The sequence below is a fragment of the Phalacrocorax aristotelis genome, chromosome 1, assembly GCF_949628215.1.
Source record: "Phalacrocorax aristotelis chromosome 1, bGulAri2.1, whole genome shotgun sequence".
In the NCBI taxonomy this organism is placed as follows: Eukaryota; Metazoa; Chordata; class Aves; order Suliformes; family Phalacrocoracidae; genus Phalacrocorax; species Phalacrocorax aristotelis.
Window position 1 is genome coordinate 191,007,037 of NC_134276.1, and position 14,283 is coordinate 191,021,319.

Below are 14,283 nucleotides of genomic sequence, written 5' to 3' on the forward strand. Positions count from 1 at the left end.
ACAGGGAATGTACTTTTCATGCTGTCATCTTTACCAGGGTTTGTTCCTCTTTGGTCCATGGAACATGGTTTTAACAGATTTGTGCATTTTTGTGATTATAATTAATTAGTTCTTTTTGAAAGTTCCACTCCTGCTACCATAACCACTTGCAAAACAAAATGTTTGAGATGCCTTTAGTTTGTGGACAATATAATGCCAGTTTTGTATAAACAACAGCGTCACATAATGCTTCCTTTCTTGTGTGAATCATGCAAAAATCTAAACAGGACCCTTGGAATTTACAATTTTAGAAGTCTGTATGCACTGTATGAGTATTAGTGACAGCAGATTTTATCCGTAAACTTTATCATCCCCTCTGGCTTGTCTGTCAAACTCTCATTTACATGAAAAAGCCTGATACATGCGTATTGACAGGGCAATGTAAATTTGCATTAGTCTTTTACTTCACCATTGTTTTTCCATTAAAAACATTTTCCAAGGTAATAAAAGGACTTCTCCATAACATATATGAGATGGTTATGTAATATGAAATTGATTTTTTTTTTCCAAGGGAAATTATATTGATTCAGAAGCTGTAAAAGGAGAGGTGCTAAAAGTTGGAAATAAAAGCTGCGAAAACCTCCTCCTGCAGTCAGAATCAATTCTGTGTACAGTTCCCAGCGATCTCCTGAAATCCAACAGCGAGCTAAATATAGAGGTGAGGCAGCCACATCACACGTGAGATATTAATGCCATTTTTATTATCATTCCCAGTGTCACTATTGAACCTATAAACTTTAAATTTAAGCCTAAGCCTGTGTTCACACAGATATCTCTATCCCTGTTTGTTTGGGATGGAAATTCAAATCATATCAACTATTTTAAAATAAATATTATAATCATTATTGTTATTACCTGTTTGCACAGAGACTTTCTGGAGCCTTAGGCACAAAGCAGGACCTAAACTAAGCACAGAAATAAAATGATAGTTATTAATGCAAACACAAGAGGAAACCTATGGGGAAGAATGGGAAGCTATTAATGGAGTAGGTTTACTTTGGAGCTCACAAGTCCTTTTTTGAGCAAAAAAATCTGCTGCAGTCAGTCTTCTGAAATAACTTTTTGTCTGCTTTTTAGAATTTCCTTTTGATTCTTTTTGTAAGATACAGACACTTAGGACAAATGTTTGAGTTCTAAAATTGTTCTAAAGGTGGTCTCACTAGAGTCACTCTGAATGAGTGCTACTGCAAATTTAAATTGTAGACAGTTTTGACCTACTGGTTCGTAGAATAAGACACAAATCTTTCAGTATCTTTGTATTGTTTTTAAATAAGAAAAAGAAAAATCACAGCAGAAGGGAATTACCTTTAAACTATGAAACTTGATGGTCATGAACTCTGATTCACTGAAAACAGTGGAAACTTTGCCAGTGATGTAAGTGTGACTAGGATCAAAGTCTATGCAAGCTCTTTGGAGCAGAGACCATCTATTTTTTTCTGTCTCTTTATGGCATTCATCTCAATAGGATCCTGGGACATGAATGCTATTTCTGCAACCTAAGTAAATCGTAATAACTAATTTGCTTTATCAATACAGAAAATATTAATTTATTTTAATATTAATTTACTTTGAAATGTACAAATTAAATTCCTTGGCTGTATCAGGCAAACTATAAAATTAATTGCATTTCTCCTTTCGGCAAATCTGTTTCCCAGACCTGTGAATGCCTAGTTATATATAATACCTGTGCATATGTTGCATTCCGTACCTGTTTGTATTTTTACATATGCAACCGGGACTGGCACTACATTCAATCAGTTCTACTATGTGATATTTCCTTAACCTCTAAGAAACAGATATACGTGACCTGTATTTCCTACATAGAACAGAACACAACATAAAGGGGTTAAATAAGGTTTCTCCTTGTTTACTGACAAGGAGCCTCAGAAATTGCAGTCTGCCCAGTGAAGAAGAAAATTTGCTCTTTTGACGGGCAAATCCATCATTACAGTACCCAGAGGAATGAATTCCACAGGAGGAGAAAGGATGGCCAAATACATTCCAACTGACTGAGCTAGTGCTGTGTGACCTAAAACAGTTTTGCCCTGTTAGCTGCTTGGTGTTTGTTTGGTTGTTGATTTTGGGGGTTGTTTTTTTGTTTTGTTTTGTTATTTTAAACTGTCGACAAGATAGAAGCTGGCAAAGGACAGGCTCACGTGACCTTGGGAACTAAAATGCAGGCACGCTGTCAACAGAGAGAGAGTTTGATGTTACAGCACATTTATGCCAGAAGGACACATATTAAAGACATTTGGGCTATTTTTTTTAATACACATCTCAGCCCATATATCCATAGGCCCATACAGTTCCTTTCCCCCTCTGAGTAAAAGTGTGAATTTAGTATTTTGAATTAACATCTGGTAGCAGTGAGACTGTTATCCAGAGTGCATGTGTGAGTGCGTGCTGTGTGTATGGTGTAGCACATACATAGATGTGTCACTAGCAGAGCTCTTGAAGGCATGTAATGTATCATAAAAATGTAGACCTGCTTTAGCACACACGAATATAATAATTTCTCCACTCCCAGTGTCTTATCACAGTACAGCATCACAAAATCAGGGTTCAATACATATGGGATACATCAGCTCATACTTTAGTATTAATAATCTACTACTCATTTGTCTTTTTTCTTTGTTTTTTCCAGTGGAAGCAAGAAGTTTTGTCAACAGTTATCGGAAAAGTGCTGATCCAGCAAGATCAGAATTTCACAGGACTAATTGCTGGAGTCATTTCAACATCAGTTTTAATTTTTATCTTTTTGTTGTTTTTCCTCTGGAGAAGGAAGAAGAAACAAATTAAAGGTCTGTCGTAGTCAATTCCATCAAATAATTCTGGTTTTATATCTTAGATTTTAAAAACTGACATCAATTTATGCTTTGCTTAACTGCCATTCAATGCCCTGTTGTAACCTGTCAGCAGAGGTTTCACAATCAGGTCCAATGTTTAGATGCATTTCAGCCCTTGGCTCTTGCCTGAGCTGGGTGAAGGGCCACACGATGCCTAAAGGAGAAGGATTTTGGAGGAACTCTGAGCTATTACGAATACTTAGTAACTTCTCTTCCCCAATCAGCCTTGGAAGAGGGGTTGAGTAAGTGGAAACACAAGTACTTCAGCATCATCTGGTTGCCTTGTAGTCCTCCAGGCTGCACTCTTTAATGTCTGTACTCTTTAATGTCTACATAAATGACTCAGATGCAGGACTGGAAGGAATACTAATTAAGTTTGCTGATGACACAAAATTGGGAGGAGCTGTTGACACTCTCGAGGGCAGAGAGGCCCTGCAGAGAGACCTAGACAAATTAGAGAGCTGGGCTGTCACCATATGAAGTTTAACAAGGCTAAGTGCCAGATTTTGCACCTGGGGCATGGCAGCCCTGGATGTACATACAGACTGGGGAATGAGAGGCTGGAGAGCAGCTCTGCAGAGAGGGACCTGGGGGTTCTGGTTGATGGCAAGTTGAACATAAGCCAACAGTGTGCCCAGGCAGCCAAGAGGGCCAACTGAGTCCTGGGGTGCATCAAGCCCTGCATTGCAGCCAGTTGAGGAAGGTGATTGTCCCACTCTACTCTGCGCTGGTGCAGCTTCACCTCAAGTACTGTGTGCGGTTTTGGGTGCCACAGTACATTAAGGATATAAAGCTACTAGAGAGTGTCCAGAGAAGGGCCACGCAGTGAGGGAAGGGTTTAGAGAAACCGTATGAGAAGCAGGTAAAGTCACTTGGTTTGTTCAGCCTGGAGAAGAGGAGGCTGAGGGCAGACCTCACAGTGCTCTGCAGCTTCCTCACAAGGGGAGGAGGAAGGGCAGGCGCTGATCTGTGACCAACAATAGGACCCGAGGGAATGGCAGGAAGATGTACCAGGGGAGGTTTAGGTTGGGTGTTAGGAAAAGGTTCTTCACCCAGAGGGTGGTGGAGCACTGGAACAGGCTCCCCAGGGAGGCAGTCACGGCACCAAGCCTGACGATATTCAAGAAGCACTAGGACAACACACTCAGACATGGCGTGAATTTTGGGTTGTCCTATGCAGGGACAGGAGTTGGACTTGATGATCCTTGTAGGTCCCTTCCAGCTCAGGATGTTCTATGATTCTATTATTTCTTTCTCCTCCCCCTTCAGATCTGGGAAGCGACCTAGTGCGCTATGATGGCAGAGTGCATACTCCTCACCTGGACAGGCTGGTGAGCGCGAGGAGTGTAAGTCCAACGACAGAAATGGTTTCAAGCGAATCTGTAGACTACAGATCAACTTTTCTAGAAGGTACACCTCTATTATGAATCTGTATGGATGATATTTTATACATCTTGCCTTTCATATATCTTCAGATGATAGCTATTTTGGTCAATATCTTAATTTCATTTTCTCATCTGGTTTGTCTGTGTCCATTATTTGGGACTTTCATGTGCTCACAGGCTTACTATTTGAACTGAGCTTCTCAGGTGCTTCCCAAGATTAAGGTGCAAAGGATTTTTACTCAGGTTGGAGGAATATATAAAATACTATTAGTAAAAACTCTCTGCAAGTAAGCTCCACAATTTATTAGGAGCTAGTGGATATAACAGTTTTGTGTTATGATGACACCCATCACATCATGTGCAAATCCACTCTGAAAAAAGTGATTTTTAAGGATAGCATCGAGTGGCTCTAAGTTTAGTGTGTCTCAGTGACTTCACACAGTCATTATAAAGCAGTTCTGTCAGCCCAACATGGGACATGGAGTTTTGTAAACTGATATTCATCTGTTCGTGCCCCTCTTATAAAATGGCACATTGTATGACACAGAAACGGTGATTTGGAAAATGAAGCTAAAGGGATGTGAAAACTGTGACAAATTGAGTGGAGGTCCATGTGTGCTGAGATGCCAGTCCTGGAAAACACGCTGTTCATTTTCAGGCCTGTATGCATGAGGGAAGCATAACCATGCTGAATACATTTTTGTGCCTTATAACACTATTTTGGAATGGGTATTCTCCAGAAGAGCACTCTGCTGCACTTGTACCACTTCAGGCTGAACATGTCCTTTAAGACGTGTGGAGACCATATTCTGTGATTACTATTAAAGAGTCTTTAACTAATAGGAGTTACCATATTATGATATTTGAGATATCACAGATATTTGTTAGTCTTGGTATAGACATAGTCTTGTATTATTTCAGGTGCTGCCAAATACAGCCCAATAGAAATCACTCCAAATCCTTATTCCACCTTTGTAATCCCCAGTCACAGAGCTGTTTGAGAGCCAGGCCCATTCTCAGCTTCCTTTATGATTCTTTAATTGCTGCCACAAGCTTGCACAGGAAATTTCTTGATTGAAAGATGCCCAAAGGAAAAAGCCTGTGCCACTGGTTAGAAGGGAAAGTGGTACACAAGACAAAACTGTGCAAAGATCCTTGATGGAAGGTAAATCTGCAGTTTTCTGCAGATTGGGTAAATCTGGGACCACTGTGCACTGGTAAAGCACAGCAGAGAGCACACCCAAGAAGGAGGTGCATTCACTTAATGTTCCTGTAGGAATGCTCATGTCAATTATTGTCAAAGAATAAAACTACAGGAACATTAGAAAACATGCAGATTTACATGTAGCAGCTGTAAAAACTATTTTGCAGCCATGGCTAGAGTATTTTACTGTGATTATTAAATAGATAATTGCCCTTGGTGACATAAACGTGGCTTTGTTCATATAAGAGTTTGTATTTTTGCTTCTAGGTAGAGCAGCACTGAGTTTTTCTCAGCACCCAGAGTAATAACAGCCCTATATGAAAACTTCCCAGCTTTTATATATAAATATATTAGGCATGTCTGTACAATACCTTTTACTCTTTGTGATAAAATAGCTGATAATTTCTGTAGTTAAATGTATTGCCTTTTTTTCTCTTTAACCATGGGCTAAATTCTGCTCATTCACTCTGCTGGAATCATTCCAGACTGAAATGGGTGTAAATTAAACATAGTTCCTTGATTCTGTTACACAAAATGCTAGAAAAAAATCTTCTAAACAAAAGCGATTTAATATACCTGAACAACATGCTGTGACAAAAATAATTTTCTCAAATAAATACTCTTTGCTTGACAGAAACATTTTAATTTCTGCTATTTTAAATCAGCTGGCTCATGTTATTTTCATGAGCAGCACCAACTGTATTATCTCAGCAGTTGCAGGATATGAATCACCTCTAGGCATTTCCCTGGTTGAATATTTACCATTGGATAAATATAGCTAGTCACCAACAGTTTGGAAACCTTCATGAAATGTGAAGTTCCCTACCAAATTAGAATATGTCAATAATAAAAGGTTTCATGTTTTTAATTGTTCACTACTTCCTCCTCCCATTTCGCTGTCATTTTTCCATTTTACTCTTGTTACTCCCAATTACTAGAAATGCTATAATCTACACTTGGCAAGAAGTGACAAGGCTTCATTCCATCCCCTCAGAAAAGTGGAAGTTTTGCCATTTACTTTCATAAAAGTAGAGCTGAGACAAGCATAAGTTTCTAGTGACATGGTTTTCCTGGAGTTTGGCAGATTAGCAATGCATATTTTCATTTTCCCTTTGTGACCAAAACTACTGCAAAGCCAAGCCACTTCCAGACTGATAAACTCAAACCTCACCAATGAAAGCTCACCAATGAAAGCAAGCTCTTAATTTTCCAAGAAATCTGAAAGGATTATAACAGTTTCTGTTCGTCTTGCAGATCAGTTTCCAAGCATGTCTCAGAATGGATCGTGTAGACCTGCCCAGTATCCTCACTCTGACCTCTCCCCAATTCTGTCCAGCGGGGACTCAGATTTAGCCAGTCCACTTCTCCAAACTAATGTCCACATTGACATCAGTGCCTTAAACCCCGACCTGGTCAAAGAAGTGCAGCATGTGGTTATTGGTGCTGACAGCCTGATTGTGCACTTCAGCGAAGTAATAGGAAGAGGTGGGTACCGCGACTCATACCTTGCAAACTGCTGTTCTTTTTGCACACCTGTTCATTATAAACCATTCCAAATAGGGTGCCTACATGAAGCTTTTTCAAGCTTTTTACCTCTTACTGCACTGCATTCCATGCACCAAATCAAGGGGAGAACCAATGGACTCTCCTCTGAAGTCTGATGAAGGGTTGCGCATTTGATCAGAGAAGACACCGGAGGGAGAGAGGAGTCTGCCAATAAATGGGCTCTTTTGAACTCAGCAACTTGCTGGTCCCCCCTCAGCTGCCTCACTGTCACCCTCTTCCAGGCTATGGAAAAGCTCAGCCAGGACTTCTGACCCATGAGCCTGCGGTGCAGGAGTGAGGCTGCTGGAGAACATGTCACAAGCCTAAGGCACACACATCCCCCTTGGCAGGGGATGCCAAGGCAGGGGCACCAACAACCTTAAACTCAGAGCATGAGAGCTGGCAAGATGCCTACACCACACTGAAAACTCCTGCAGTCACTAGTGAATTCAGTAAAAGTCTCCGCAGGCCAGGTGAAATGCATACACCCCTTTTTCCTCCACAAGTTTCCCCCAGCGCTGAGGAATTCGCTGTTTGTTTCCTCCTGACAAAGGCTCTCCATTCCCCCTCATCCTTCTGTCATCCCAGCTGCAGTAATGCATAGCTCCTGATTCACTTCCCCTTATTTTTGTCGCTGATATAGCAAGTCCTGTATTCTCCTGAATTTTTCCCATCACTCCTATTCCTCCACATCTCCGAAAGCAGGTTCCCTCCTTCTTTCACAGCCCAAGCCAGTATTTCTGTTACGGGCATTTATTAAACTCTGTACTGTTGAGTATCTGTTAGTCACCCAGGTAGAAACTGGATTTTCAGTACTTCGGCAGATCATGCACAAGAGGTCTCTTGTTGAGTATCAGAATGCTGATAAAAATTTGGCTATAAATTATATTACTAATGCGTCTTCTGCAGGAAAATAGCCACAAATCAAACAAACAGTCAGTGTGTTTCCCTTCCATGTATTACAATTCATCATCCCCAAAGCAAGGGTGGGCCTTTTTCTTTTCTTTCTTGTTTCAGAAAAGGCCAAGTAAATTTCCATTTTTTAAATGTTGAAAAATATCAGGAATGACACCGATATAATTAACCTTTTTCAATTTTCTCCTCCGTAACTAGAAATGGGCCAAACCCAAATATATTTTAGACACACCCGATCCAAGCTTTAGGATTTGTGCCCAGGCTCCAAACAATCTGTGGTCTGATGGGATTTTTAGTTGCTTTTGTAAAACAAACTTTGTATTAATTTTACCCCAAGCCAAAATCAAAGCCAGCTGGGCTTTCACCAGCGCTTATGACTGGAACCTAGTAGAATTAATCAGATAGTCTTGTTCTCTGCAGAACTCACACTTGACAAAAAAATCTGTTTTGCTTTCTAGCTGCAAGTATTAATATTTTTTAAGTGTCCGGTAAATAGTACACCGTTACATGTACATAATTTGATTTGGATAAATTAACACACATGCCTGGAGCTCAAAGTTCTCTGTCCCAAACAGGTCAATCCAGCTTCTCATAGTAGGCTTCCCCACTCTGCAGACTACCCTATTTGCTTCACAGGAAAGCACAGGATCAGGAAGGATTTCTGTGTTGCTGGCAGTTTATTTCACTGCTTAGACCATCAGCAAGAAGGCAAATTTCACTCATCACCTTTTAGTGATATTTTGGACTAGGAACTAGGCAACAGCAGAGACTGTAGACTGCTGCCTAGTAATGTGGTCAGGCTCTGATTGGTAGAGTGTCTCCCAAACCTCTCATGGCCAATACACCACTTTTAACACTCAACATTTTCCATGGCATAGCAAAACCTGAGAGACTGTAAGCCCACAGTGACACGCCTCATGCAACTTTCCACAGAAGATGCATCAAGGCTGTACAGCCCTGTGGACCACTTAGCAGGGCTTGCAGACCGCTGGGAACCACCAATCTAGTGGTCACGTCAGCTCCTTCTAATTGCTTCCCTGGGCCTTCCAGTGCCCTCCTTTGACATATATCTAACAGGAGAGCATGTTGGGAATGGGATGACATGGGTTTTGTGTGCATAGTCATTACAAGAATACGAAGAAGTTGTGGCACCAGCCTTGCCATTATTTATACTCTCCATCTAGGTCAAGAAAAATCAGTTATGCTGCAAATAGAGTTTTCATCTTATGTAATGATTGTTCTATGTGTTAGTTATGAAGTATACATTACAGGTGTTGGGAATTGGACAAAAATGGAGTGTGATTATTTTCTTAAATCATAATTGTGACCCAGTGGAAAATACCGGAAAGCTAATTTTACTTATTAAAGCTAATCTTGCTCATTTTTCACACAGGACATTTTGGGTGTGTGTACCATGGGACATTGCTGGATAACGATGGCAGGAAAATTCATTGTGCTGTGAAGTCACTGAATAGTAAGTTACATGTTTAATAGTGAGAAATAGCCATAATTCCAAAGATAACTGGGGTGAACTAATTAATTACAGTGAAGTGTACTTTCACAAATAAAGATGCTTAGTTGCAGCTGGATCAGATTTATCTCTGGAGCAATTCCAATGACTTTACCACAAGGCATTGGTATATACTTGTGCATCAAATGAAATGCCCATGTGTTTCCTCTACAAAGAAAAGGACAGAGGAAAATGAGGGAAAGGCAGTGTAATTTTTTATTCTACTGACTACTGAAGATTTGTTTTTGGAAGTTAAATTGCTAAAGAGCAGGCAAAGCTGCTGGAAAAACAGGAAGAAACTGTAACATCTATTAAAGGCTTTACTCATGTGTTGTTATTCAGTTCTAAATAATTCATAATAAGAAAAGGAAAAATGGAATTAAAGTCAGAAACAAACTGTATTTAGTCATTGTAAGTAAACGGATGCACATAACCTAGTTGTAATGTGGGAGGTGGGGATCGTGTTTATAGCTTCGCATTATCACTTTGTTGTGCAATGAAATGCTATACAGAAATGAACTGTAGTTTGGTTGGGGCTTTTTTAATTATTTCATTTTATTACTGGATTTCTCAGGGATTACAGACCTGGAAGAAGTAGCTCAGTTTCTGAAAGAAGGAATAATCATGAAAGATTTCACTCATCCCAATGTTCTGTCGCTCCTGGGAATCTGTTTGCCTAATGAAGGCTCCCCCCTAGTCGTTCTTCCATATATGAAACACGGAGATCTTCGAAACTTCATTAGGAATGAGACTCATGTAAGTACATGGTGAGGTCTACAGAATGGTAACACAAGTCTAGCCACGCCCTGCTCCAACACCACAGGTTATAAGCTCTGATAATTACATTATGTCTATAACTTGCTGCTGTTACTACACCTCCACCTTTAGCACTTGCTTAGGCTGGCACCGAGCCTGACCACAGCGCTGCCACTCCTTCCCTTCCCCCTCAAATTCCTCTCTAGAATGTTTCCCAGAAATTATCAGCAATAAGTATTTCTCATTTCCCATCCATAAGCCTCTTTATAAACAAACGTGTTTATGAGATCTAAGTCAAGGGGCCCAACCATCTGCTGGTTTGAACTGGCATATCTCTGTTGACTTCAGCGCAGCTGTGCCAGTCGTCACCATCTGCTCTTCCAGCTTCTAGGTAAGGGATCTTCATGTCCAGCTAGAGAGCGTCACAGTCCCTTTATCAATATTTTTTCTTCTTATCTTAAGAGAGAAAACCAGCAATTGTTACACAAGCTGTGAGCACTCCCTTATCAGATTTTCCCAATTTTCTTTGAAAGACTGCAGTTTGCTCAAATGTGCCTCACTGCTTTCTCTCAAGTGTGAGACCACAGGTCTTGCCTCAGGTAGCATAAGCCCACTTTAAACTGTAGAACATCACCCATTTCACAGCGCTAGGACAATATAAAGTGACTTCTGAGCCAATGGGATTTCATCCCTGCCTCGATGGCAATCAACAGTAGCCAGTAAAATTTGGAAAATACCCCAATGCATCTTGAAAAATTGTTGGGCGAGTTGAGCTTTCTAAGGTAGGGGCCTCTTGCCTTTTGAGCTTCTTTCATTCTACAGGCAGCAGGGACCTTGTCTGTGAATACTGCCGTAGTCCTTCCTGAAATAAATAGACTAACGCCATAGTTGAACAGGATTGCTCCACAGAAGAAAATTATATGGAGCAACGGCAACAACACAAAAATCTATCAGACCGTACTGTTACTTTACAAGTCATGATGTTGGATAATAGAATTACAGGTTTCTGTTCATATTTATTTCTATATTTAACATTTTTAATAAGACCAGCAGAAAGAGTTACCAATCTCACAGAAAATCTTCCTCTGGTAACTGCTAAGGTCTCATTAGCCTTTTCCGTGGCATGATATTGATGATAGCTTGCACGTATTTTGCCCCAAACAGGACTCCCTCCTTTCTTGGTCATTTCTGGCTGATTTGCTCCAAGTTCATAGTTAGCACCTTTTACAGAGTTACGTGCTATTACTTTAAGTTCACAAATGTGCATTTTGTGTATCAGCTGTGATGTTGAGGTTTCAGCATGCTGTTCTACTTCTCAGGCCATGTCATGCTGCTTATGCTGCAAACTCCACTCTTCTGGAGTCTGTCAGGTTTTTTGATTTCTTACGGTGTATTTCCTCAGTGGAGGTAAGAACTTGACCTAGAGTTACACTAGTTTTACCACAGGCACCAACCTGTCTTGATTATTCTGGTGGCAAGATAGGCGTGTCAAAAACTGAGAGTCACAGCAAAAACCAGTCTGCTCCTTGGCATATTCTTCTGCATTCACTGTATCACAAACATTTGTATTTTACAGAACCCAACAGTAAAAGATTTAATTGGATTTGGCCTTCAGGTCGCAAAAGGGATGAAATACCTTGCAAGTAAAAAGTTTGTCCATAGAGACTTGGCAGCAAGAAACTGTATGTAAGTACAAACATCTAATTCCAGCCATGCTACCACACTCTTCTGTGTAAGACAGTGAGATGAGGTAAATGACAGTTTCCAGGATTCTTCTTTTTTTTTAGTCAAAATCGGGTGTTTTTTCACTGTTGCGTAATTATACTGATGTTTGCCTTGCATACTGATGAGCTACTCGGCTTGCTAAGGGCTCACTTCTTACACATAAGCTTTTTTTTGAGTGTGGGAAGTAAGAAAAGCTGAGGTGAAAGTGTAGTCTCTCAAAATCATTGGTTGGAGCGTTTAAAAGGCATCTCCTAAGGGAAGTTAAACTGCTGTTGTCTCAACTTGCTGTGCTTCTACCCAACCTCTTCAGAAGCAGCCCGTCTCTGCTGCCGCACCTAGCAGGAGGGCGAGGAACACAGGGGAACTTTATGAGAAAAACAGGAACACAAAGAAACTTATTGACAGTAATCTTTCATTACATGAATATGAGCTTACTTTGGCTCAATTGCACACAGAAATTAACATGAAAAAATAAATCAGACCATACCAAGAATCTTACTAGTGTCTGAGTAGCCAGGCAGTTCAGTTCACACAAAGACTGATACAGGAGTTGCCGATACTGTTATGCTGATTCATCACCTATGTTGTGAATTAATGAGGTACAGAATTAAACGATAGAGTTTATTTTTAGCACATCATAATCTGGAACTCTGGCTGCAAAAAGGTTATCACCTGTGACATCAGATTTCTTATTCTTTTTCAAAGGGTACACACTCGTGCAGCTGCACAGGCTCTGAAAAAGAATGTTTCCTGACAGCTGCGTGTTTTTTTAAGGGAGGAAAAAAGCCACGAGCAACATGATTTTCAGGTTTCCTAAGAAGAAAGGAATTGGGTTACTGGATAGAAGTTCTGATTCATCTAATCAAAGTCCAAATAGTGGCAACAGGACATTCCCTCTAGCCTACTGTCTCTTCCTTGGGTGAGGAGGGAACAGCTATCAGGATGAGTTGCTGCTTTTGTAGTTCGATATGGCTCAGCACTTCAGAGCCTGGAGAGCCACTGCCACGTGAGAGGAAGCTGTAGGGTTGAAGACCCACATTCCCCAGTGGCTGTGTGCAGTCCAGCACTCAGAAGCACAGCCCCTGCCACAATGGTGATATCCATCAGAAAGGAAACCAGTATGCAGATACAGTCCCTGTGGACTCTTGACTCTATTCCACTATCCCGGAAGAGGTGCAGGAAGCTGCTGTGGCATAGATTGTCCCCGTTGACTCATCAAAGTTCCCTCCTACTCCTGTCATCGGTATTGATTTAGTTACTACATCAGTAAATGCAGCAGATGGTTGCGTGCCATTCAGAGACCAGAGAGTTGTCCAGACAAAAACCTCATAAATTCAAGACAGGGAAATGCCACGTGTAGAGGCCAAGAGAGACGGGATTATTTAGTATGGAGAAGGCTCCGGAGGATCTTATCCATGTGTATAATAAATACCTGATATAGTGGAGTAAAGAAGATGAAGCCAGGTTCTTCTTAATGGTGGCCAGGGACAGGCACAAACTGAAATAGAGAAAATTGCATTTAAACATGGGAAGAAATGCTTTTATTGTAAGGGTGACTGAACACCGGCACAGGTTCCACAGAGAGGCTGTGGAGTCTCCATCCTTGCAGATATTTAAAACCCAACTGGTCATGGTCCTGGGCAAGGCAACCTGCAGTACCTGACCCTGCTTTGAGCAGGGAAGGTGGTGGTGAACTAGACGATCGTTAGAGGTCCCTTCCAACCTCACGCATTCTGTGACTTTGTGATTCTGTAAAGGAGCCCAGAAGCATGTGTTTGCTGTGGCTAGGTCTGCACATATAATGAAGAATGGGCTTAAGCATGCCAATGCCCATGCTCTGTTTTCTGACAACAATACCACTTATCAGGGTAAACACCAAGCTTTGGAGGAGCAAAGCTAGGGAGATCTTTGGGTATGGCAGAGCTGTAACCCCAGCCGAACTTCCCTTATGCTACCATTCTTTCCCAGTACAGACACCAAATACATCCTTAGATGCAGGACTACATTATTGTATATGGGCAGTCACTGAGATAATGATGGGTCCTTATCAAAATTGAGAGTGAATAGGAAAGGTGATGCCTCGACTTGGAAATAAAAATCAGAGGTTTCTAAGGATACAGTAGAAGAAACAGCAGTGGAAGAGATGATGTATTACTCAGTCAGGATGTATAGGCTATTAGCAAAAATCTTTTTATACAGAGCAATTGTTTTAAAAGAACTGTAATTCAAATTATATTATCAAAACAACATCAATAATGTCCTGAGTTCATTCACTGTGTTAAATGGGTGTCAAATATACTTTGCTGTACTTTTTTCCGTTACATTAGTTAATAGATCCAAGATAAAGAACTGCCTTCC

At 40.8% G+C, this 14,283-nt stretch overlaps 1 protein-coding gene and 1 long non-coding RNA gene across 6 annotated transcripts in view; one reads left to right on the forward strand and one right to left on the reverse strand.

Moving 5' to 3' along the window:
- Positions 1 to 14,283, forward strand: part of MET (MET proto-oncogene, receptor tyrosine kinase) — a 92,745-nt gene that overhangs the window by 74,629 nt on the left and 3,833 nt on the right. For all 5 annotated transcript variants that reach the window (XM_075081116.1, XM_075081114.1, XM_075081115.1 and 2 more), the window contains 7 exons: positions 551 to 697; positions 2,684 to 2,840; positions 4,155 to 4,295; positions 6,729 to 6,959; positions 9,328 to 9,408; positions 10,019 to 10,200; positions 11,777 to 11,886. In XM_075081116.1, coding sequence (XP_074937217.1) covers positions 551 to 697; positions 2,684 to 2,840; positions 4,155 to 4,295; positions 6,729 to 6,959; positions 9,328 to 9,408; positions 10,019 to 10,200; positions 11,777 to 11,886 — 1,049 coding nt within the window. The remainder of the gene's footprint in view (positions 1 to 550; positions 698 to 2,683; positions 2,841 to 4,154; positions 4,296 to 6,728; positions 6,960 to 9,327; positions 9,409 to 10,018; positions 10,201 to 11,776; positions 11,887 to 14,283) is intronic.
- LOC142051720 (uncharacterized) overlaps positions 1 to 14,283 on the reverse strand; it is a 51,162-nt gene that overhangs the window by 9,301 nt on the left and 27,578 nt on the right. Inside the window, exon 2 of the long non-coding RNA XR_012658609.1 lies at positions 895 to 944. This is a non-coding gene — a long non-coding RNA (uncharacterized LOC142051720). The remainder of the gene's footprint in view (positions 1 to 894; positions 945 to 14,283) is intronic.